Raw genomic sequence first — 27024 nt, forward strand, 5'->3', positions numbered from 1 at the left:
CTGTTTTTTCATACAGTATAAAGTTGTTTCCTTTCACATTGGTGTCCATACATTTGCCCTTGTGATGATACAGTGCCTTCAAGAAATGTATTTGTATCATGTTTCTTATAAGGAATATGTTTAAAATTCACCTGTTTTACATAGTGCCAATTTGTCTGGGCATCAGGCAGCTCTCATGTTGAGAATGCAGGCTGATGAGTGATTTTAACTAGGAAAACGTTTGTGTTCATCAGAGTTAATGCATTTTTGTTTATTTGGGTTTTCCCCTGGGGTTTCAGAGTAGGGTTGTGTTTAGGTTGATTGACAGAATCATGTGCCTACAGGGAAAAGCAGGCAGTTACTACTAGGTTCTGAAGAAAGCAAAAGGTGTCTCTCTCTTTCTGTGGAAGCTGCTGTTTGGGACATATAGTTTGCTGTTTGTAATCCATACCATAACATCCTGATCAGTGCAAGACAAAAAGCTTTGATAAAATGTATTTTTTCAGCAAAGCTGGTGTGTTAAATCCTTCAAGAAAAAGCAAAGAGAAAGAAATGGCTACTAAATACTCTAACATTGTCCTTGATGGCTATACAATTGTGTACAAACAGAATTACCTCGACAAGCGCAAACTCCGACTCTCCGATTTCTTCGGAAACGTGGACAAAGTTGGGCATTTGAGTGTGCCTGTCTCTGACTTCAAGAAATCATTACACGTTTGGGGCGATTCTCACATAAATGAACTTCTGAAAATGTACACACCCTAATAACAAAAAAAACTACATTCAGAATTACAATTTGGAAAGCCAGCGCTATGGAATTACAGTTATATGTAATTAATCTGCTCTGCTTTAAACAAAAACATTTAATAATTCATGTTTTTGATCTCATGTTTTATGTTCTCTCTCCTTATCTACATCAACCCTTTCTTCCTTCATTCCAATTCTCAGCTAAACAGGAATCTCATCGACACCAGGAATCAGATGATCAGAGATCAACGGGAGCAATTCCACAACAGGAAACGCGCCAGAGGAAAGAGAAACAAAAGACCCAGAGGATGTTGAAAATTCTCAAGAATACGATAAAGGCCATTAATCCGCGAAGTTCAATTGTTATCTTACCCAGTCAGGTCAAGCTCCTGGACATTCAATCACAGAAGTCCTTCGATTCCCAACACTTAGCTGGCACATCACTGAGCTCATGGCATCACATGGGAATGACAATCAGCAGTTGGTACTCGGTTCCAATCCTGAGCAGTATACATATGCACCGCCCATTGAGCCATTCCAACAATGGCCCCTTTGTCTCCAGTGCCAGGTTGAGCGCTTCCATCCAGATGCACTCAGTCTCACAACTTGACTTGCTGCCTGAATCATGTGTACTTTCTCGGTCATTCCCAAGTCTGACCTCCAATCTGGATGGAGACCCTGTCACAAAGTCTAGGCCTGCTATTTCATTTCGCACAGTGGAAGCAGCAACTTCTGACCACAAGTGAAGCCAGGTGAAGACTCAGACATGATGCAGTCAATGAAATCTTTGTCTTTTCATGGGATTTTATTGGCCTGTGTAAATTAATTTGAGACAATCACCTCCCTGTTAATCATCTCCTGATAAGCACTTCCTATCAGTTACTTCTAATCAATTATCTCCCAGCAGCCATTTCCAATCAGTTGTTTCCCCTTGGTCACTGCCTGCTAACCACCTCCTATATGACAATGGCAAATCAAGAAACGTTAAAAAACAAATTTGTGCCAACTTTCCTCCCTAGCCTCTTTTGAGGACATGGACTGGAATTCTTTGACCTTGCCTGCAGCTGGGAATCTCTGGTTCCACACTGCAGATTTCCGCAGATATTTTACAGAGAGTAGTGGATGCCTGGAACTCGTTGCTGGGGGAAGTAGTGGAAGTGGATATGTTAGTGACTTTTAAAGGGCATCTTGACAAGTACATGAATAGGAATGGAATACAGGGATATGGTCCCCAGAAGGATAGGGGGTTTTAGTTAAGTCGGGCAGCAAGGTCAGTGCCGGCTTGGAAGACCAAAGGATGTGTTCCTGTGCTGTAATTTTCTTTGTTCTTGCTGTAAATTCAGATTTGGTTGAGGACCAAGTTGTCCGTTCTCACTGGCAGTGGGGGCATACGGCATCGGTATACGCGCCATGGTCATTGCTATGGTATGGTTCCACAAACACCATTTGTTCCTCAGAAAGTAGCCATTATTTTTGTATCAGACTTTATAATGACTAAAGCATGATTTCCTCATCACCATTTTTATTTCCCTCTCCATAGTCAAGGATATTGACACCACTGGAGTATAGACAAAATCAGTGCTACCCAGGAATTAAACCTGGCATTGTTATGGTGTGAATAGTTTCATGATCCACAGGTAATTACCAGCTGATCAAGTTTTTTCTGATGTTTTTTCATGCACTCTTTTGTGACATGTTCCTTACTTAATGTAATTAACCGAAGGACCAAAGAAATGAGATTTTATTTTCTTACACTAAGATATCATGGTCTGAGATGTACTTCGAGAAGAGGTGGTGGTAAAGGATTCAATAATAATATTAAAAAGAGAATTTGCTAAACATTTCAGGGGGAAAAAATTCCAATGCAATGGGAGAAAGGAAAGGGAGAGTGACCAACTGGATGGCTCTATCAAAGAGCCAACATGGGGACGATGGGCTGAATGGCCTCTTTCTGTGCTGTACCATGACTCTCATAGCTGTCTTGTGAGACTTGTTGTCATACCTTGGAAAGTGTTGTGAAGTTATCATTACATCACTAAGCAAGTTCATCATTAAAATAAAAACTCAGTGTTCATTTGCATGAGAATGAATAGTGTGTCACTGCAAGACAGAAACAGTCAACTTAACATCAGCAGGTCTGGCAGCATCTACAAGGAGAGAAAAAAAAGCTGACATTTTGAGTCCAGACAACCCTTTGAAAGTGGGAGATATTTATACGGGAGATATCTACCAATATCCATTACAAGCCAACTGACGCCAACAGCTATCAGACTACAGCTCTTCACACCCTACATCCTGTAAGGACTCCATCCCTTTATCTCAGCTCTTTTGCCACTGCCACATTTGTTCCAATGATGCCGCATTCCAAAGTGGTGTTTCTAATATAGGTTCCTTCTTCTTCAACTGTGGTTTTCTACCTACAGTTGTTGACAGGGCCCTCCACAGCAATGAGGTCCATCTCCCGCACCGTGACTCTCACCGAGATCCCTTCCTCCTAGAACAAAGATAGGATCCCCTTGTTCTGACATTTCACCCCATCAGCCTCCACATGCAAAGCATAATCCTTCGGCATTTTCGCCAACTCCAGCGTGATGCCACTACCAAACACATCTTCCCTTCATTCCCTCTGTCAGCATTCTGCAAAGACTGTTCCCTCCAGGATAACCTCGTCCACACCTCCACTATACCCAATACTCTCCCATCACCCACGGCACCTTCTCATTCAATCGCAGAAGGTGCAATACCTGCCCCTTAACCTCTTCCATGCTTACCATCCAAGACCCAAAAGACTCATTCCAGGTTAAATAACATTTCACCTGCACCTCTTCAAATTTGGTCTGTTGCACTGCAATAGACCAAGAAATTCCTCCTCATCTGAGGCTTAAATTGGCATTCCTTTAATCTAAGACTATGCCCTCTGGTCCTAGGCTCTCACACCCGCTCAGCATTTACCCTGTCAAACCCCTTCAGAATTCTATATGTTTCAATGAAATGGCCACTCAAATTCCAATGCGTAGGATCCCTGTTTGTTTAACCTTTCTTCATTAGACAATTCCTCTCATTCTAGTGAACATTCTCTGAACTGTCTCCAATGAAATAATATCTTTCCTTCAATAAGGGGACCAAAACTGCTCACAGTACTCCAGATGTGGTCACACCAGTACGTCGCACAGTGGCAGTAAGGCTTCCCTACTTATATACTCCAACTCCCCTCTCGCAACTTGCCTTTCTACCTTTTTTTGTCAATAACACAATATGACCTCACAATACTCAGCACAAAAAATAAATCTTGATGAATGGTTCTTGCAGATCCTCCATTCTTCAGTTCTTCATTATGTCTGGCAATTTGTAAATTTTACTTGTTAATTTTCCCCTTTGATCTACACACTATGCGCCATTTAGTCACCATAGGCTCTGAGAAAAAAGATCAGAAAACACACCATTACCAGAAAAGTAGTGTTGTGTCCTAGTCTTATCAATGGAAAACAACAGACATTTCACAGAAATACAAACATACACCATCTCAGCTATTGACTTATCTTTGATAAATATGGCTCGGATTGTCACTTCCACGCGGTATATTCTCAGGAGAAAGCCGCTGTTCTCCACCATGTGTTGTTTTTATTTGAAATAACAATTTCAATTATGAGGAGGTCATTTTGCAAACCATGCAGCTCAATTATGCCCTGTACAAGGATTCCAAAACAATGGAGTCCTTGTGGCTCAGCTGTTAAGTGAACCACCCATCGTCCATTGTGAAACTGAGTCATATAGATGGAAAGAACCATTGGTGTTAGGACGCAGTAAGAGTGTTACTGAAGACTTCATTGCCGTAGTGATAAATAACAACTAAACTTCTTGCTCTTGGTAGTTACCCAATGATCCTATCTCAAAAGTTCAGGAACATTCTCATTGGAGAAAGCAGAATCTGGCTCAGCTCTAATGCCAATCAGAATGAAGGAGACTCCAACATTCCTCCTCTAGACTCAGATGAAGAATGGCCATTTGGCTGAGGTGCAAGTTCTACTGAGCAACAATAGAACCACATCTCTTAATCTCTCTCTCTCTCCAAAGCCTCTCCACCATTTACAAGATACAAATCAGCAATGTGATAGAACAGTTTTCACTGGCCTGGATAGGTGCAACTGCAGCAACACGGAAAAAGCTTGATGTCATCCAGAAAAAAAGAAATCTATTTGATCAGCAGCTGGTTCGCCACCCTGAACATCCATTTCCTCTACAAATGTTTGACCACGGCTGCCTTTATACCAGGACGCACTGCAGCAACTCACCAAAATCTCATCAATAGAACTTCCAAACTTAGAAAGGCATGAACTCAAGGTGCATAGGAGCACGCTCACCTTCATGTTCACCTCCAAATCAAACATCATCCTTTACTTATACATATATTGTTGTTCTTTTATCATCATCATGCTAAAATTCTGGAAGTCCCTACCTAACAGCATTATGGGAGCATCCACGCCAACAGATCAAGAAGTCCCACCATCAACTTCTCAAGGGCAACAAGGGGTGGGCAAGGAATGTTGGCTTTACCAGGGATGCCCATGTCCTCAGAAGGAGAAATAAATACATAAATCTCTAAGAGAAAAGAGAGAAATTGATGAGAGCTTATTTTTCACATATGCATTGATTGCAGTTACTCGTTCTTTAAACCCCATGCACCTTTCTTAACTGGTGACCAGGAAGTTCTGCAAGAGTAGGCCTAGTGGCGAATCTTCCTTCAATATTTATCTTCCCCTCTCAGCGGAATCTTGTCATGGCAAGACTGAGATAAGGAAACATGTGGATGAACAAAGGTGGTAGCACACTTTCCAGTGACTCTAAATTGCCATAGTTGGATGCTTAAACTGAGACACGCCATTCAAAATAAAATAACGTGATGAGTTTATGACTCATCTTAATTTTTAATCCAAGCAGATATTCCACCAGCTTTGTCATTATTGCGCAGCCCAGTTTGGTAGAACTTCCTTGTTTTGCATTTAAACATGTTTTAAACAGACCAAAGCAGTCTTTACATTTCAGGACCCCAGTTGAGTAAAGGAATTTGTAGCTGTATTCAGCCATTTGGAGGCCAATTTGTACCAATATGCCACCTTCAAAATTGATTAATATTAGAAAATATAGAAAAGTCAACACTGGTTAACTAGAAAATTTAAGTGGGGTTCCACAATGGAAATAGAAAAGAGGATGAGGGGAGAGAGAAAATGGAAAAAAAGAGATCTCATGTAAAGGACAGCATCATTAATAATGTAGCACCATCTCACCATAGCAACAATAACAGCATGCATTTATAGGGCACCTTTAAAATCATTTAACATCTGCACTAAAATAATGGGCTACATTATATGTTCAATTCCTGGATGAAATATGAACACACAATCTTTTGACTTGGATGCATGAGTCTATCAACTGAGACAAACTGACACAACAGGCATGTTGCATCAAAGGCTATGGAAGGGGCTACCACATACACAAGTCTGAACAGGAAGCAAGTCATTCAGCAAGTTGCAAAGTAATGAATGAATATATGGCCAAGGTTATAGTGGTCCTTACAGTCAGAAACAGAGGAATTTATAATGAGGAACAACAAAATGGCTGACCAACTAAATACATGCTTTAGTTCTGTCTTCACAAAGGAGGGTACAAATTAGATTTCAGTAATGTTGAGGAACACGAGGTTTAGGGGGGTGCAGGAACTAAAAGAAATCAGTATTAGGAGGGAAATGTGTTGGGGAAATTGATGGGATTGAAGGCTGGTAGATCCCCAGGGCCTGATAATCCACAGCCCAGCATGCTTATGGAAATAGCCCTAGAAATAGTGGATGCATTGGTAGTCATCTTCCAAGATTCTATAAATTCTGGAACAGTTCCCACAGTCTGAAGTTAATGCAACCTCACTTTTAAGAAGGGAGGTAGAGAGAAAATGGAATTATAGGCCAGTCAGCATGATGTCAGTAGGGGGAAAATGCTCAAATCCATTATAAAAGATTTAATAGCAGAGCACTTGAAAAATAGTGGCAGGATCAGGAAAGAATCAAGATCAGGCAGTAAAGATGGCAAGTGGTATGTTTGCCTTCATTGCAAGGGGATTTGAGTATTGGGATAGGGATGATTTCCTACAATTATATAGGGTATTGGTGAGGTCACAACTGAATACATGTGCAATTTTGGTTTCCTTACCTGGGAAAGGATGTTCTTGCTATTGAGGGAGTACAGCAAAGATTTACCAGGCTGATTCCTGGGATGGTGGGACTGACAGAAGAGGAGAGCTTGAGTTGGTTAGGATTATATTCGCTGGAGTTTAAAAGAATGAAGGGAAATCTAATTGAAAACTATAAAATACTAAGAAAACTAGGTAGGGTCGGTGCAGGAAGGATGTTCCCAATGGTGGGAGAGTATCGAACCAGGCACCCCAGTCTAAAGATACAGAGTAAACCATTAAGGACTGAGATGAAAAGTTTCTTCTCACAGAGAGTGGTGAGTGAGCCTGTGCAATTCCCTACTATAGAAAGCAGTTCATGCCAAAGCGTATAGTTTTAAGGAGTCAGTTAAAGCCATATGAATCTTGATTGCTATCAAGTGATTTCATGATTCCTACAAAGCCTTCTGTGAGGTGAAAGGGATCAAAGCACATTAGAGGAAAGCAGGGACAAGTTACTGAGTTGGATGCTCAGCCATGATAATGATGAATGGAGGAGCCAAATGGCCTACTCCTTCTCCTGTTTTCTATGGTAACATAGAAAAATGCTGTAAGAAGTATCAAAGCCAATAATAGGTATCATAATTAACAGGGTTTCTATTGTGTACTCTGCAGATGACTTGGACATGGTTTAGAAGGTTTACTATTTATGGTAGCAATATTCATGTGCTGGATAGACTTATATTTCATTGAGTTAACAGCTTTCCACAAAGATATGATTGATGAATGAAAGGAAAATACAGTAATCGTTCCTCATCAATTATTAATATATGTTTTCCTGATAGGAAAGTCACATCAAATAATATCTGTTTGGCAGTGATGGCAGAAATTGAGAAACAAACACATATGTCTCCAGCTGCTGAGATAAGGTAACAGTATAAATAACTGCATCCATCATTGAAGAATTTCCATGCAGAAAGTGAAGGAGGTGGAAGAATGTTTCTGTTCCTTTTGATATTCGGGTTATTTCGTTCTGTGCTGTCATGGATTGTGAGTACTGCTTTTTATTTCTGCTTCATTATTATTAATAACAGTTTTAAACTTCCCAATCGGTTAGCATAGCAGTAGTACTCAAATAGACCAAAAAGAACCTCAAGTTTGATCTAGAGACTATTCAAAATAACCTGGTTCAGAATTAGTCATTATAATTAGCAACTCACAAATAGAGAACATTCATTTTTGAACTGTATGGATCTTGATTTCATGATTCCTACACAGTCTTCTGTGGGTATCAGGTAAGATCAAAAGACTTTCTTGGATCATCTCTCAGCCTTCTCTTTTCAAGACAAAAAAATCTCAACTGAACATCCGTTCTTGATAAGTACAATCTCATCGTTTTGCATCATTCTTGTAAATCTATTTTACACCCTGGTTAGTGTCTTGTGTCCTTTCAATATGGCAAAGAGAACTGTACAGAATTCCATACATTGAAGTTGGGCACTAAGCTTCCATCAGTACCATAGAGCGTTGGCACCCTGCTGATTGAAGAGTTCAGCTGATGAAGGGGCAAGCAAATCAAAGGTCACCCACCACAGAGACAGCGTGAATGCCGTGAAAACTCCCTTTCCCCCAATGGGGCTAGGCGCGAAAATCTGCCACCGTCAGGCTAATCACTGCGTTTCCTGCCTGAAAACACACTTTGCCAAAAAAAAGGAAAATTCCATTCTGTAGGTTTTTACTGTATACTTGAGTCAACAAATGTGGAATGCTTAATTTACAGTAATAAATTTCATTTATACTTTCTCTGCCTAATTGTTTAACTCATCTAAATAGTTAGTAAATCATCAATTGCATCTCTTTCTCTATTGCTCTTCCAAGAATTGTGATTGTTTATGATGGGCTTTGACACAGAAGGAATTCAGAGGTCAGAAAGAACATGAGGTCAAGTACTGGCCTCAATAGCTCTCAGATTTCACTTTACACCTCAATGGCACTCAAATACATTTTGTTATCCAAAGCTAAGCTCTATTCTCGATTTTCATAGCTCTGTTCGATTAGAATTACAGCTTTCTGAAAGTCCTAGCAAAACATATCCTGATATCCTTCATCTAATTTATTTATATTGCCCTCAAAGAATTGAACAGACTTGTTGATTGAGATGTTGTCCTTCTAAATCTATGCTGATTGCTTCTGTTGAATAATTACCATACAATGCCCCCCCACACGCTTTCTCCACAGGAAGGTTTGCATAATTTGCATTGATGATGAAATGAGGCAAAATGAACTTATAGTTGGATGCTGATTAGTTACTTAGAAAAATAGGTATTGCAATTCCTTGCATCCAAATCTACATTGTGTAACTCGTTTGCAATAACTTCTCCATGAAAATAACTAGTGCCTCATAAGCTGGATGCCTAGGGTTTTTCAGTACCCAACTGCTCCAAAGTGTTTGATAGTTTTAAGTCCCTTTAGCTGATCATATCTTTCTGTTTCACTGACTTCCACATCCTGTGGGATAATGTGTGTGTGATCTAAGAGTGAATGGCAGAACAGACTTGTGTACTGAACACACGCCACTATTCCATCACTATCAATGGATTAGTAGAACTTCCTATGTGACACTATCGTGGAAGCACAATTAACACAAGGGCTACACTTGTTTAAAGAGAAAACCTGACCAAGGTAACTACAAATTGTCAAATCTAGTCAGTGTCGCACAATTCTCCTCCAACACCTTTCCGCCACCATCCAGATGGATGGTACTGGAATCCCCTGGTTCCATACACACCTATCTAATTGTAACCAGAAAATCTAATGCAATGGTTTCTCTTCCTACTTTGGTTTCTTGACCCTTTTGTGTGCCCCAATAATCCTTGGCCCCTTCCTATTTCTTATCCCGCCCATTGTGAGTCCATAAGTTCTCATATTAAATCAAAAGAACTTTCGTTAGTCCATTAAAATTTCCAACCGGCCCATGGCAATTCCTGCGATGGGTGAGACCAGAAAATTTAGGCCTATGACACACTGAAGACATCAAACTCCATCTCACCACAACCTCAGTCAACCACTCCAGAACCTCTAAATTGTCATGCTGCTTGTTTGACATCCAGACCTGCAAATTTCCCCCAGTGACATATTGAAAAGATAACATTATCATCTCTGGACAACACGACAAACTCCGTTTCCTAGCTCTGACTCTATTTCGCTCCATGGAAATCGTCTAGAGTTCAAACAGAGTGTTTACAATCTTGGTGTCATATCTAAACCTAAGTAAGTTTGCGAAAATTCGTCTGCACTGTCATTAAGCCTGCTTGTTCCCACATCAGTAACATTGCTCGATTCTGTCCTGCCTCAGCACATCTGCTGCTCAAGCCCTCATTGTGCCCTTGCTTGCTCTAAACTTGCTTATTCCAACACAGTCCTGAAATGCTTCCCACGTTATTCCTTCCATTAAGGTAACGTATCCAAAGTTCTGCCTATATCCTAAATCACACCAAATTCTGCTCAATCACCACGCTGGCTTTGTTGACTTACAATCACAACTGGTCAAGGAACATCTCAATTTTAAAATCCTCACCTTTGTCCTTCTTCTTATCTCTGACCTCTTGAACAGCACCAATTTTAATTACTCCATCATTGATGGCCAAGCTTCTCTTTCTCAATAATTTCACCATTGCTTGCATCCTTCTCCAAGTCATATCATATCTATTTTTCTGTGGAGTTCCAGCTGCCAGTTTCTTGCTCAACTAAGAGACTGAAGACTAACAAACCTTTTGGCACAAATCATTCATTTTGTATACTGAAGTAAGCAAGGGAGAATAATTAGTGGGACACTGGTTGTACATATGTAACATTGCAAGGGATCAGGTGATGATTTAGGTGGAGTAGAGACACAAAATAGGGAATCAGAAGACCAAGTCAATCAATAAACAATTTATTAATTAACATATGTTGAAGGCACGTACCCAAGCCCACGGACGGAGAAACAAATAAAGGCTCAAGTTACTGAGGCAGGTTCTCTTACAATTCATTATCAGGTTCCTTCATAGCGAGGGGGATTGAATATAAAAGTAGGGAGGTCTTGCTGCAGCTGTATAGGGCACTGGTGAGGCCGCAGCTGGAGTACTGTGTGCAGTTTTGGGCGCCGCACCTGCGCAAGGATATTTTGGCCTTGGAGGGAGTGCAGAGGAGGTTTACTAGGCTGATACCGGAGTTGAGGGGGTTGAGCTATGAGGAGAGGCTGAATAAACTAGGCTTGTACTCGTTAGAGTTTAGAAGAATGAGGGGAGATCTCATTGAGACGTATAAGATGATGAATGGGATGGATAGGATAGAGGTGGAAAGACTCTTCCCGCTCAAAAAAGACAGTAGGACTAGGGGGCACAGCCTCAAGATAAAGGGGGGGCGGTTCAGAACGGAGTTGAGGAGGAACTTCTTCACTCAAAGGGTGGTGAATCTCTGGAATTCTCTGCCCGTTGAAGTGGTGGAGGCTGCCTCGCTAAATATTTTTAAGAAGCGGGTTGATGGGTTTTTGATAAGAGAGGGGATTAAGGGTTATGGGGAGAGGGCGGGAAAGTGGAACTGAGCCACGACAGATCAGCCATGATCTTATTGAATGGCGGGGCAGGCTCGAAGGGCCAGATGGCCTACTCCTGCTCCTATTTCTTATGTTCTTATGTTCTTATGTTCTTATGTTCCAAAGTGGGTTGATTGTCCAGTCCTGATCATAATCCACAAAGCAAATAATCCATAAATCAAGTAATCTAACACCCATCTCACTTTCACCTGAGTGTTTCTACCCCTTTATTATTGCTCGGTGACAGTTACATATTTTATTCAAGGGTTCATAGCTGAACCTCATCTCCAAGATTGGCTTGGAAGTTTTTCTGGTTGAAGGTTGCCAGTTCCTTCTGGGAGTTCTGGTGACCATCTTTCGTGAGGCCTTGCTGTACTCGGCAGCAATGTTGTGTGAGGGATGGATGTGATCTAGAAAATGGAGGAGCAAGTATCAGAAATACCTCCCCTCCAGCACCCAGCCCCTTGTGACATTATAGAATGAATAACATTTAGAAAATAAAAGCCCATGAAAAGTATTGCACTTGACTCCATGGTGTCCCAGCATTCCTAAACTACTGCTTCTGTCCAGATGAATTTATCCACTTTCTTCCTTATCTGCAACCTGATTCCTTCCCTGGCCATTGTCGTCATTTTGTGTGAATGGAACTTTAATTATACTTGATATTTAAATATTCTGCACAACTGGCAGGTGGCAGAACATGAAAATTGCGAAGGATATTTGTACCCCGCTGGATAATCTTGTACTAATCTAGCTCTAATGTTCCCATTTTTTTTAACCTATGAATTCTTCAGCCCATTCAGCAAGGCAATGTTACTGGAGAGAATGATGGAAATGCACAGTGCGGGTGTAAAGTGTTCCAGCTTGATACAACATTCCCAGCTGATAAAGTCTGGGATTTGCAACAAACCTACCAAAACCTCTCTCAGAAAGTGGAAACTGAAACCTCAAAGGTGAAATAAAGAATCTGGGCTGATATTTACTTGTCTATTAATCTGCTTCATATTTTCTTAATTTATTGGAACTAATTAGCATTGATTTGATTTATTATTGTCACATGTATCAATATACAGTGAAAAGTATTGTCTCTTGCGTGCTATACAGACAAAGCACACTGTTCATAGAGAAGAAAACAAGCGAGTACAGAATGTAGTGTTGCTTGTTAAACCAGGAAACATAAATGTTTTTACAAGCATATCTTGTCTCTTCCAGCAGCTCCAAGTAATTTTGATTACATAAGGTCATGGTGATATATAAAAAACTCAGGTGGCCCCAAAGAAAACGAGACTAAATATCCCTAGGCTCAGATGTTTGGCCACGTTAGGGCTAGTAGTTTGATTACCAACTTGTGCAATAGTGTCCATTGATTGATCTCTATCGAGTTAGCATTTGGGCCCAAAATTCCTTGGTTTTTTATTCATACATGGGACATGGGTGTCGCTGGCTGGCCAGCATTTATTGCCCATCCCTAATTGCCCCTGACCTGAGTGACTTGCTAGGCCATTTCAGAGGACAGTTGAGAGTCATCCACATTGCTGTGGATCAGGAGTCACATGTAAGCCAGACCAGGTAAGGGCAGCAAATTTCTTTCCCTAAAGGACATTAATGAGCCAGATGGGTTTTTCCGAAAACTGGCAATGGATTCATGGTCATCAATACATTCTTAATTCCAGATATTTTTTATTGAATTCAAATTCCACCATCTGCTGTGGTGGGATTCGAACCTGGGTCGCTAGAGCATTATCTGAATTTCTGGATTAATCATCAAGCAATAATAGCACAAGGCTATCGTCTCCCCAGGTTGACCCCTGCCACGAGTGCAATGGAGGTTTGAGATTGCCCAATATCCATTCCCTAGTTCACACTCCAGTTTCTGCTCAGCTCCCCTTAAGAAGTCTCAGAACAACAGGTTAAAGTCCAACAGGGTTATTTGATAACAAGCGCCACTAGCTTTCGGAATGCTGCTTCTTCGTCAGGTGAGTGGGGAGTTCTGATCACAAACAGTGCATATAAAGGCACACACTCAGCTTACAGAATACTGATTAGACTAGTCAAGTCTTAAAGGTGCAGACAATGTGAATAGAGATAACGTTAAGCACAGGTTAAACAGACGTGTATTGTCTCCAGATGGGACAGCAAGTGAGATGTTGCAAGCCCAGACAAGTCATGGGGATTCCAGATAATGTGACATGAATCCAGGATCCCAGTTGAGGCCATTCTCATGTGTGTGGAACTTGGCTATCAGTCTCTGCTCAGCGACACTGTGTTGTTGTGTGCCATATAGGCCACCTTGGAGAATGCCTGTGATCTTCAGGTAAACATTCTCCAAGGCGGCCTTCACAGCACACGACAGCACAGAGTCGCTGAGCAGAGACTGATAGCCAAGCTCCACACACATGAGGACGGACTCAACTGGGATCCTGGATTCATGTCACACTATTTGTAATCCCCATGACTTCCTGGGCTTGCAACATCTCACTTACCGTCCTGTCTGGAGACAACATAATCTCTTTAACCTGTGCTTAATCCTATCTCCATTCACATTGTCTGTACCTTTAAGACTTGACGAGCTGTAAAGATTTGCATTCTAATCAGTATTCTGTAAACTGAGTGTGTGCCTTTATATGAACTGTTTGTGATCAGAACGCCCCACTCACTTGACGAAGGAGCAGCGCTCTGAAAGCTAGTGGCGTTTGTTACCAAATAAACTTGTTGTGAGACTTCTTACTGTGTTTATCCCAGTTCAACGCTGGCTCTATATTAAGGCAAAACAGATACTCTCTCCCAATATAACCCATGCTAACAGAAGAGATGAGGTCCGAAAGAGGGAATTCCTTTGTCAGGAATTTCTTGGCCAGATGCTCAGCATGCACACCAAGCAGTGGATAAGAGATACACCTGTGGATCCAGATCAAAAGCACCATACCAGAAAAAATAACAGCTCCAATTTTTATACTGGCCCTTGTGTAAAGAGAACTATCCATGTTCCACCTTGAATTAGAGCTTAGAGTTCAAAACTACCTTACACTTTCACCAACTAGCATTGATTTGTAGTTTGTGTATTTTGCTTGGTCAAAGCAAACACTGAGGGGAAAGGATTAGTTATATCAAAACTAAAGTCTTTACATATTGATTCTTTCTTGACTTAATGAGAGTCTTAATATCTGAATATCTTGAATTCTGACAGCTTGAAGTGTATGAGAGTGCGCTGATTCAGTTCGTGCAGGAATGGGACGGCAGTAGTTATGGGAGATTTCAATCTGCATATTGATTGGTCGACCCATGTTGGACGAGGTGGGCTCGAGGAGGAGTTCTTGGAATGCTGCCGGGATAATTTCCTTGAACAGTGTGTGTTGGAGCCGACGAGGGAGCGAGCTATCTTGGATCTGGTGCTATGTAATGAGGCGGGTAGAATTAGGGACCTTGCGGTGAAGGATCCTCTTGGAGAGAGTGATCATTGTATGGTGGAGTTTCTGGTGCAGATGGAGGAGGAGAAAGTGGGTTCCCGGACACGCGTCCTTTGTTTGAATAGAGGGGAGTATGGTAGGATGAGAGAAGAATTGGCGAATGTGGACTGGGGGAGTGCGTTGGAAGGTAGGTCTGCTGAGGAGCAGTGGAGGATCTTTAAGGAGATCTTTCTTGGTGCTCAGCAGAAATTTATTCCGATGGTTAAAAAGGACAGTAGGAAGAGAGGTAATAAGCCGTGGATAACGAAGGAGGTGAAGGAAAGTGTTAAATTAAAAGCGGAGGAATTTAGAGTAGCTAAGAGTAGTGGGCGAGAAGAGGATTGGGAAAGGTTTAAATGTCAACAAAGATTGACAAAGAAGTTGATAAAGGAGGGTAGGAGAAGCTATGAGGCTGGGCTAGCACTTAATATAAAAAAGGATAGCAAGAGTTTTTATAAATATATAAAAAGGAAGAGGCTGGCTAGGGTGAACGTTGGTCCTTTAGAGGATGAGAAAGGGGACCTAGTGGTAGGGGATGGGGATATGGCTAAGGTCTTGAATAACTTTTTTGTTTCTGTCTTCACGGAGGAGGACGTGAATAATTTGCCGGGTGTTAGAGATGGAAAGGTGGTAGGAATGGAGGGTCTTAATGACATTACTGTTACTAGAGAGGTGGTGCTCGACAGACTGGAGGGGCTGATTGTGGACAAGTCCCCAGGACCGGATGGAATGCATCCGAGGGTTCTGAAAGAAATGGCGGAGGTGATAGTGGATGCCTTGGTGGTTATTTTCCAGACGTCGCTGGATTCCGGGGAAGTGCCGGAAGATTGGAAAACGGCTAATGTTACGCCATTGTTTAAGAAGGGTGCCAGGCAAAAGGCGGGGAATTATAGGCCGGTTAGTTTAACGTCTGTGGTAGGTAAAATGTTAGAATCCGTCATTAAGGAGGAAATTGCGAGGCATCTTGAAGGGAATTGCTTGATAGGGCGGACGCAACACGGTTTCATTAAAGGGAAGTTGTGTCTGACAAATTTACTGGAGTTCTATGAGGATGTGTCTAGGGCAGTGGATAGAGGAGAGCCGGTGGATGTGGTCTTTCTGGATTTTCAGAAGGCGTTTGACAAGGTACCTCACAAGAGGTTATTGCAGAAGGTCAGGGGACATGGAGTTGGGGGTAGGGTGTTAGCGTGGATAGAGGATTGGTTGTCAAATAGGAGGCAGAGAGTGGGGCTCAATGGGTGCTATTCGGATTGGCGGTTGGTGACTAGTGGGGTGCCCCAGGGGTCGGTGCTGGGGCCTCAGCTATTTACCATTTATATAGATGATCTGGAGGAGGGAACCGAGTGCAGGGTGTCGAAATTTGCTGATGACACCAAGATTGGGGGAAAGGCAAATTGTGCGGAGGGTGTGGAGAGTCTGCAGAAGGATCTAGATAGGCTGGGCGAATGGGCCAGGAAATGGCAAATGGAATTTAATGTTGGCAAGTGTGAGGTGGTCCACTTTGGTAGGAAGAATGGTAGGAAGGACTATTACTTACGTGGCGAAAAACTGCAGCAGGCGACGGTGCAGAGGGACCTCGGGGTCCTTGTGCATGAGTCGCAAAAACCCAGCTTGCAGGTGCAGCAGGTGGTCAGGAAGGCAAATGGGATGCTGGCCTTCATAGCGAGGGGGATTGAATATAAAAGTAGGGAGGTCTTGCTGCAGCTGTATAGGGCATTGGTGAGGCCGCAGCTGGAGTACTGTGTGCAGTTTTGGGCGCCGCACCTGCGCAAGGATATTTTGGCCCTGGAGGGAGTGCAGAGGAGGTTTACTAGGCTGATACCGGAGTTGAGGGGATTGAGCTATGAGGAGAGGCTGAATAAACTAGGCTTGTACTCGTTAGAGTTTAGAAGAATGAGGGGAGATCTCATTGAGACGTATAAGATGATGAATGGGATGGATAGGATAGAGGTGGAGAGACTCTTCCCGCTCAAAAAAGACAGTAGGACTAGGGGGCACAGCCTCAAGATAAAGGGGAGGCGGTTTAGAACGGAGTTGAGGAGGAACTTCTTCACTCAAAGGGTGGTGAATCTCTGGAATTCTCTGCCCGTTGAAGTGGTGGAGGCTGCCTCGCTAAATATTTTTAAGAAGCGGGTTGATGGGTTCTTGATAAGAGAGGGGATTAAGGGTTATGGGGAGAGGGCGGGAAAGTGGAACTGAGCCACAACAGATCAGCCATGATCTTATTGAATGGCGGGGCAGGCTCGAAGGGCTAGATGGCCTACTCCTGCTCCTATTTCTTATGTTCTTATGTTCTTAAACTGATGAATCTAACTAAGCGACTTGAAGCAATGGAGAACAGTGAAGACACATTCACCAAACTTGACTTTGAACTTCTGCGCACGGAACTGAAAGAGATGGAACGTCTCATCACCGAGCTGATGCAGTCAGTTCAGGGAGATAGTCATGTGTTTGAAACACTGTTTGAGGAGGTAATTATGTGATACTGTTGAAATACAAGTTAACACGGCAATGTCTGCACTTTATCAAGTATAGAAGATGGCAGTGTGACCATGTGAGACCCTGGGGCCACAATAACAAGTAAGATATGGCATAGGATCACACACAAATCTTTAAAGGTGGCAAGTCAAGTTGAAAAATCATGCTATAGAATCACAGGACTTGATGTTGGGTTCTACTGGGCTGGGGCAGAAACAGAAGTGATGGAAATGCCAGTTCCCCAGTGCCAACCCACCCCACTTGAAGCACGGTGAGGGGATAGCAGGGATATCCACATGCACACAAATAGCTCACTCAGCTCCTAACAAGCTCACTAAGGACAAATAAAGGAGGTTGATTGAAATTTTCCAATCAGGTTCCTGCAGGAGGTGGGGGCAGATCTAACTGCCTGGAGACAGCTTCTTAGCACAGATCAGGAAGCTAGTTCTCCAGGCAGGCATAAAGGCCACCCCACTACCTAGGTGCTACACAGCCTTTTTCAGTTCAAATTTTAAAAAGTTTGGAAAGAGGGTACCTTCATTTTGAAACTCCATTTCACTTACTGACCTGCCATCGCAGCCTGCTGCTCCTCTTAAGCTGACTGGCCTTCCAGTTGTGAAGGACAACCTGCCATTCTTAATTGGATACTGAGCCATCCCTCTGACATTAATTAGCCACCCTGGGGAAAATCAGAACAAGTGACTGCTTCCCACACATTGTACACTCTGACCCACATTTCAGCCTGACGACAGGGTTTAGAAGCCAGCAGGGAAAACCCTGCCCATTGAAGCGTACAATACAGGAGGAGGGGAATTTTGTCTCACTGCTCAGTCATTCCCCGCCATATTCCTGTAATTTGGTTCTCTTTGAGTACATGTCCTTTTAAAACTTTCTCTAGAATTTGATTTGACCACAATTTCAGATGTTGCAATCCAGGTCATAACAAACTGTGTCATACGACATGACAGTAAAACATTTCTCCTCATTTCCTCACTAGTACTTGAACCAATTATTTTAAATCGATCACCACTACTTAGCGACCAAGTCCCAATGAAATAGTTCCTCCTTTGAGTGTGTGATACAGGCTGATAGGATGGAGGAAATACATGTTCTGAGGGAAGACGTAGTAGCAATTTTGAAAACCCTGAGGCTCGATAAGTCCCCTGGGCCAGATGGGATACATCCTAGGATACTTTGGGAGGCAAGGGATGAGATTGCGGAGCTTTAGCTTTGATCTTTGTGTTCTCACTGTCTATGGGGATTATGCCAGATGACTGGAGAGTGGTGAATGTTGTTCCTCTCTTCAGGAATGGAAATAGGAATGACCCTGGTAATTATAGGCCAGTTAGTCTTACTTCGGTGATTGATAAGTTAATGGAAAGGTCCTGAGAGATAGGAATTATGACCATTTGGAAAGATGCAACTTAGTCCATGATAGTCAGCATGGTTTCATGGGGGGTACGTCCTGCCTCACAAATTTGATTGAATTCTTTGAGGAGGTAACTAAGAGTGTCAACGAAGGTGGACCAATTGATGTCATATACATAGATTTTAGTAAGGCGTTTGATAAGGTTCCCCATGGTAGGCTCATGAAGAAAGTAAGGAGGTGTGGGATAGAAGGAAATTTGGCTGATTGGATAAGTAACTGGCTGTCTCACGGAAGACAGAGGGTGGTGGTGAAGGGAAAATTTTCAGACTAGTTAGAGGCCAGTTATCAGCGGTGTACCACAGGGATCAGTGCTGGGTCCTCTGCTATTTGTGATTTTTATGAATGACTTGGCTGAAGGGTGGGTTAGTAAATGTGCTGATGACACCAAGATTAGCGGAGTAGTGGATGAGGTGGAGGACTCTTGTAGGCTACAAAGAGATATTGATAGGATGCAGAGCTGGGCAGAAAAGTGGCAGATGAAGTTTAACCCTGATAAGTGTGAGGTGATTCATTTTGGTAAGACAAACTTGAATGCGGATTACAGGGTCATTGGCAGGGTTCTGAGGAATGTGGAGGAAGAGAGAGATCTTGGGGTTCATATCCACAGATCTCTGAAGGCTGCCACTCAAGTGGGTAGAGCCGTGAAGAAGGCTTATAGTGTGTTAGCGTTTATTAACAGGGGGTTTGAGTTTAAGACCCGTGGAGTTATGCTGCAACTATACCAGACCTTGGTGAGACCACATTTTCAATATTGTGTACAGTTCTGGTCACCTCACTATAAGAAGGATGTGGAAGCGTTGGAGAGAGTGCAGAGAAGATTTACCAAGCCTGCCTGGCTTGGAGAGTAGGACTTATGAGGAAAGATTGAGGGAGCTGGGGCTTTTCTCTTTAGAGCAGAGGAGGATGAGAGGCAACTTAATAGAAATTTATAAGACGATGAGGGGGATAGATAGCGTAGACGTGCAGAGACTATTTCCTTGGGCGGATGTAGCTGTTACTAGGGAGCATAACTATAAGGTTCATGGTGGGAGCTTTAGGAGGGATGTCCAAGGTAGATTCTTTACTCAAAGAGTGTTTGGGGGTGGAATGGACTGCCTGCTGTGATGGTGGAGTCGGACACTTTCGGAATTTTCAAGCGGCTATTGGATAGGCACATGGAGCACACCAGAATGATAGGAAGTGGGATAGCTTGATCTTGGGTTCGGACATAGCTTGGCACAACATTGAGGGCCGATAGGCCTGTACTGTGCTGTACTGTTCTATGTTCTTACTTGTTCTCTCAAGACCCATCATAATTTCAATACTCCTATCAGTTTTTCTTTTAATCCTTCCAGCTCGAAGGACAAAAGCCCAGTTTCTCCCAGTATCACCAGATAACTGAACTCCCTAATCTCTGGTATTACATTGATAAAACTCCTCTGTACCTTTCCCAAGACCTTGACATCTTCCTAAATTATGCCCAGATTTCTACAGAATACTTCAACTGGCGCTTAAACAGAGGCTCATGTCAGTTTAACATAATTTCCTTCATGATGTGAATATGCAGTCCCTGGTCCCTCTGTTCATTGTGAATATGCAGCCCCAGGTCCCTCTGTTCAATGTGGATATGCAGCCCCAGATCCCTCTGTTCAATGGCCCTCCTCTAATGAAACAAACATTCATTCACCAGTACTTTCTGAGGATACACTGAGGAGAATTTAGCTGGGCCAATTCACCTAGCCTGCACATCTTTGGACTGTGAGAGGAAACAGGAGTACCCAGAGGAAACCCACTCAAGCACAAGGAGAACGTGCAAACTCACACAGACTGTGACTCAAACTGGGAATTGAATCCAGGACCATAGCGCTGTGAGGCAGCAATGCTCAGCCAGCCACCCAGGCTAATTCACCATTGATCTCGTGTGATTTAACCTTCAACCTGCCATGATGGACCTTGACAAATGTTTTACTAAAGGCCATGTAGACAACATCCACAGCCCTTCCCTTGTCAATCATTTTGGTCATCTCCTCAAAAAACTCAATCAAATTAGTGAAATGTAACCTGCCTCAAACAAAACCATTCTGTCTGTCGCCAGTGAGACCATGCAGCTCCAAATGTGTATAAATCCTATCCCTAAGAATCTTCTCGAACAATTTCACTACCACTGATATCAAGCTCACTGGTCTATAATTACCTGAGTTATTCTTGCTGCCCTTCTTAAATAATGGGACAACATTGGCTATCCTCCAATCCTCTTGGGACCTCACCTGTAGCCAATGAGAAAACAAGATTTCTGTGACAGGCACAACAATTTCCTCTCTTGACTCCCTCAGTAATCTGGGATAAATGCCATCTGGACCTGGGATTTGTCTACCTTAATGCTTTTTAATTCACCTAACATTTCCTCCCTCATAATGATGACGTGCTCTAAAGGGTTTATATATCCCTCAGAGACAGCATTAATCGACGTGTCCCTCTCCTTTGTGAATACTGATGCAAAGTACTCATTAAGGATCTCACCCACTCCTTTGGTTCTACACATAATTTCCCATCTTTGTCTTTGAATAGACCAACTCTTTCTCTGGCTACCCTCTTGTTCCTAATATATGTATAAAATGCCTTGGGATCCTCCTTAATCTTGCCTGCCAATGGCATTTTGTGACCCTTTTTGCCCTCCGAACTCCCTGTTTGAGTTCTTTTCTGCTTTCTCTGTATTCTGCAAGTACTTCTTCTGTTTTTAGTTGGCTGGAACTCATAAATGCATCCTTTTTCATTTTGACTAGACTCGCAATTTTCCTAGTTATCCAGTTCCTGAATCCTGCCTTTCCTGTCCATCCTTTCAAAGGCACATGCCTGTTCTGCACTCTGACCAACTGCTCCTTAAAAGATTCCTACATGCCAGATGTGGATTTACCCGCAAATAGCCTCTCCCAAACTACAGCCTCCAAATCCTGCCTAATCCAGTTCTGGTTAGCCTTTCCCCAATTTAGTACCTTAACCTGAGGACAACACTTGCCCTTTTCCATGAGTATCCAAAAATTTACGGAATTGTGATCACCGTTTGCAACATGTTTCCCCACAGCAACTGTGATGACCTGGCTGGGCTCATTCCCTAATATCAGGTCTAGTATAGGCCCCCTCTGTAGTTGGACTATCCACATATTGTTCCAAAAGTACTTCCTCAGCACACCTAACAAACTCCTAACCATCTGGACACCAAACCCTAAAAGATTTCCAGTCCAGGAAAATTAAAATCCTCCACTGCAACAACCTTATTATTTCTACATCTGTCCAGAATCTGCTTACATATCCATTCTTCAACTTCCTGTGGGCTGTTGGAAGGCCTGTCATACAGCCTTATCATTATGACTGCTCCCCTCCTGTTTCTGGGCTTTACCCACAATGTCTCGTTATGTGATTCTTCCAAAGTATCCTCCCTCTGCACAGCTATAATACGTTCCCTCACCAGTATTGCAACCCCCCCACCTCTTTTGCCTTCCCTTCTGCCTCACCTCAAACACCTGTATCCCGAGATCTTTTAGCTGCCAGTTGAGTCCCTCTTTTAACCAAGTCTCCGTTACTATAACCGCATCCAAGTTACGTGCATGAATCAAGGCTCTAAATTCAACTGTCTTAACTCATAATTGTATAGACTTCCATTCTGTCACACTTCAGTGTTCAATTTTCCCGAGAAAAGGGTCTGTTATTAACATGGACATGAAGAACATTACTAACTCAAACGTACCTTTAGATTCGAAACATGACTGCCATCGTTAACCAGCTGGAACACTACGATAAGAACAATGTGCTCCTTATGCGGCATGAAATTCAGGAACTGCAGAAGCGTTTGGAAGAAAGTCAGAAACTTCACAATGGATCCCAGGGTGCAGATTTTGGTAATGGCATCTTAGATAGAATTTACAGTACAGAAATGGGTCATTCATTCCAACAGGTCTGTTTGGTGTTTATTTTCTATGTGTATCCCTACCTCCACACCCCTTTTACAATAAACACTTTAATGGAGAATGGAATATCAGATTCAGCATCCCAGTAACAATCATTACTGATGAATAAATTTGAAAGCTATACATAAAACAGCGCTGCTCCTGTGTCAAGGTTAGGCACATCATACTGCCACACAGTATGAGATTGATGCTCTCTTGCTTTGGGGTCTGGTTTTCAGTTCTACAGTTATCAGGTTCTGGGAAAAATTAACCTTCAGTTTGAATTCTGTTTCAACAGGGGGAACAGTAGTGGTTTTGTCATCTATAGGCCCCTGAATAATGATCTGGAGGTGGGGCGGGCTGTTAACGCGCAAATAAGTGCGGCGTGCAGGAATGGGACGGCCGTAGTTATGGGGGATTTCAATCTGCATATTGATTGGTTGACCCATGTTGGACGCGGGGGGCTCGAGGAAGAGTTCTTGGAATGCTGCCGGGATAGTTTCCTCGAACAGTGTGTGTTGGAGCCGACGAGGGAGCGAGCTATCTTGGATCTGGTGCTATGTAATGAGGCGGGTAGAATTAGGGATCTTGTGGTGAAGGATCTTCTTGGGGAGAGTGATCATTGTATGGTGGAGTTTCTGGTGCAGATGGAGGAGGAGAAAGTGGGTTCCCGGACACGCGTCCTTCGTTTGAATAGAGGGGACTACGGTAGGATGAGAGAAGAATTGGCGAATGTGGACTGGGGGAGCGCGTTGGAGGGAGGGTCTGTTGAGGAGCAGTGGAGGATCTTGAAGGAGATCTTTCTTGGTGCTCAGCAGAAATTTATTCCGATGGTCAAAAAGGATAGTAGGAGGAGAGGTAATAAGCCGTGGATAACAAAGGAAGTGAAGGAAAGTGTTAAACTAAAAGCGGAGGAATTTAGAGTAGCTAAGAGTAGTGGGCGAGAAGAGGATTGGGAGAGGTTTAAATGTCAACAAAGGTTGACAAAGAAGTTGATAAAAAAGGGTAGGAGAAACTATGAAGCTGGGCTAGCGCTTAATATAAAAAAGGATAGCAAGAGTTTTTATAAATATATAAAAAGGAAGAGGCTGGCTAGGGTGAATGTTGGTCCTTTAGAGGATGAGAAAGGGGACCTAGTGGTAGGGGATGGGGATATGGCTAAGGTATTGAATAACTTTTTTGTTTCTGTCTTCACGGAGGAGGACGTGAATAATTTGCCGGGTGTTAGCGATGGAAAGGTGGTAGGACTGGAGGGTCTTAATGACATTACTGTTACTAGAGAGGCGGTGCTCGACAGACTGGAGGGGCTGATTGTGGACAAGTCCCCAGGACCGGATGGAATGCATCCAAGGGTTCTGAAAGAAATGGCGGAGGTGATAGTGGATGCCTTGGTGGTTATTTTCCAGACGTCGCTGGATTCCGGGGAAGTGCCAGATGATTGGAAAATGGCTAATGTTACACCGTTGTTTAAGAAGGGTGCCAGGCAAAAGGCGGGGAATTATAGGCCGGTTAGTTTAACGTCTGTGGTAGGTAAAATGTTAGAATCTGTCATTAAGGAGGAAATTGCGAGGCATCTTGAAGGGAATTGCTTGATAGAGCAGACGCAGCACGGTTTCATTAAAGGGAAGTCGTGTCTGACAAATTTACTGGAGTTCTATGAGGATGTGTCTAGGGCGGTGGATAGAGGAGAGCCGGTGGATGTGGTCTTTCTAGATTTTCAGAAGGCGTTTGACAAAGTACCTCACAAGAGGTTATTGCAGAAGGTCGAGGGACATGGAGTTGGGGGTAGGGTGTTAGCGTGGATAGAGGATTGGTTGTCAAATAGGAGGCAGAGAGTGGGGGTCAATGGGTGCTGTTTGGATTGGCGGATGGTGACTAGTGGAGTGCCCCAGGGGTCAGTGCTGGGGCCTCAGCTTTTTACCATTTATATAGATGATCTGGAGGAGGGAACCGAGTGTAGGGTGTCGAAATTTGCTGATGACACCAAGATTGGGGGAACGGCAAATTGTGCGGAGGGTGTGGAGAGTCTACAGAAGGATCTAGATAGGCTGGGCGAATGGGCCAGGAAATGGCAAATGGAATTTAATGTTGGCAAGTGTGAGGTGGTCCACTTTGGTAGGAAGAATGGTAGGAAGGACTATTACTTACGTGGCGAAAAACTGCAGCAGGCGACGGTGCAGAGGGACCTCGGGGTCCTTGTGCATGAGTCGCAAAAACCCAGCTTGCAGGTGCAGCAGGTGGTCAGGAAGGCGAATGGAATGCTGGCCTTCATAGCGAAGGGGATTGAATATAAAAGTAGGGAGGTCTTGCTGCAGCTGTATAGGGCATTGGTGAGGCCGCAGCTGGAGTACTGTGTGCAGTTTTGGGCGCCGCACCTGCGCAAAGATATTTTGGCCTTGGAGGGAGTGCAGAGGAGGTTTACTAGGCTGATACCGGAGTTGAGGGGGTTGAGCTATGAGGAGAGGCTGAATAAACTGGGCTTGTACTCGTTAGAGTTTAGAAGAATGAGGGGAGATCTCATTGAGACGTATAAGATGATGAATGGGATGGATAGGATAGAGGTGGAAAGACTCTTCCCGCTCAAAAAAGACAGTAGGACTAGGGGGCACAGCCTCAAGATAAAAGGGGGGCGGTTTAGAACGGAGTTGAGGAGGAACTTCTTCACTCAAAGGGTGGTGAATCTCTGGAATTCTCTGCCCGTTGAAGTGGTGGAGGCTGCCTCGCTAAATATTTTTAAGACGCGGGTTGATGGGTTTTTGATGAGAGGGGATTAAGGGTTATGGGGAGAGGGCGGGAAAGTGGAACTGAGACATGACAGATCAGCCATGATCTTATTGAATGGCGGGGCAGGCTCGAAGGGCTAGATGGCCTACTCCTGCTCCTATTTCTTATGTTCTTATATTACTGGACTGGCAATCCATCATGACACCCAGATTTGTGAAAAATCTATTTCAAAAGCTAGCATGACAAAACTAATATTTAAAAGCAGCACCTCGGCCTTTTGGCTAAGATGCAAATGAGATCAAGCCTTGGAAGAGGAGCTATACCTACTCCAATCAGTTTGGATCATGTAGATCAAGCCCAAGACAGGAAGTGAAAGTCCTGTCTTGTCAGCTTGGATCAGGAATGTCCCAACTTTTGAGATTCTGAATTGGACTTATTTGATTGAATTGGACCGTCATAAAAATACATCTGATGCACTAACATCCTTTACAGAATGAAATCTACTTTCCTTACCAAGTCTGATCTATATAGACTCCAGATCATAGCAATGTCGTTGATTATTAACTGCCTTCTGAAATAGCCTAACAAACTATTGAGTTATTAAGGATGGGCAACAAATGCTGGTCTTGCCAGTTACACCCAGATCCCCTGAACAAATGAGAAAACCACGTTTAAAAGAAACAGCAGGTTGGAGAGTACAGGAAGATTTAATCAGACTTCAACTTGATTTTGTATCCTACCTTTTGCTCTTTCCTCATACCAGGGTCTTGTTAACATGGAGGAATTGCAAACTTGAGCAAACCTTTTGTCGTGCAGAAAAATTATCAAGGCTCTGGCTATCCATATGGTGCATGGGGGAAAGACCCATATCCAATCCCTGGCAGAAAGAACATGTTTTGGGTGACTTCACAGAATTCATTTCCAATAATGAATCATTTTCGACTTTACTCAGACTACACACATCTGGTTCTCCAAGAGCATTTTCAAGCATCTACATTCGGTGTTTATGGTTATGGGTCTAGCATTGTGATGTTTAAAAATTGTTTTTACTATGATTTCTATAGAGATAATAGATATATATGACAAGAGCAAATGCATCATCACCAAGCCAATATCAATCTATTCTGTTAGAGGATGCAGTCACTGGAAATAGATTCTCATACAGCCCTTCTAACGACCAAAATCTTGACTTTTCTGTTGATGAAAATGGCCTGTGGGTGATATATGCCACTGAAAAAAGCAAGGGGAACATTGTAGTGAGTAAAATCAATGAAGAATCCTTCATTGTGCAGGACACTTGGGAGACCAATCAGTTCAAAGGGGCAGCCAGCAATGCCTTCATGCTCTGTGGAGTTCTCTATGTGACATGGACATTGACAATTCAAACTGAAGAGATATTTTACACCTTTGATACAAAGACAGGAAAGGACAGTTTTGTCAACATTCCTTTTGAAAAGAAGAATGAAAATGTGATAAGCCTCCACTACAATCCTTCAGATCACAAACTGTATCTGTTCAATGATGGCTACATGGTCTCCTATAACGTTGAGTTAAGAACATAA

At 43.0% G+C, this 27024-nt stretch overlaps 1 protein-coding gene across 1 annotated transcript; it reads left to right on the top strand.

Annotated features, from left to right (window-relative positions):
* The first annotated feature begins 471 nt into the window (after nucleotides 1-471).
* On the top strand, nucleotides 472-27024 carry LOC145352342 (olfactomedin-4-like). Its single transcript, XM_080202098.1, has 6 exons — nucleotides 472-693; nucleotides 12257-12415; nucleotides 17227-17379; nucleotides 22546-22690; nucleotides 26244-26462; nucleotides 26594-27024. Exons 1-6 carry the CDS (start codon nucleotides 472-474, stop codon nucleotides 27022-27024), a joined length of 1329 nt encoding a protein of 442 aa, XP_080058224.1.

This window comes from Carcharhinus amblyrhynchos, chromosome 14 (genome assembly GCF_965287045.1).
Source record: "Carcharhinus amblyrhynchos chromosome 14, sCarAmb.v2.hapA, whole genome shotgun sequence".
Taxonomy (NCBI): domain Eukaryota; kingdom Metazoa; phylum Chordata; class Chondrichthyes; order Carcharhiniformes; family Carcharhinidae; genus Carcharhinus; species Carcharhinus amblyrhynchos.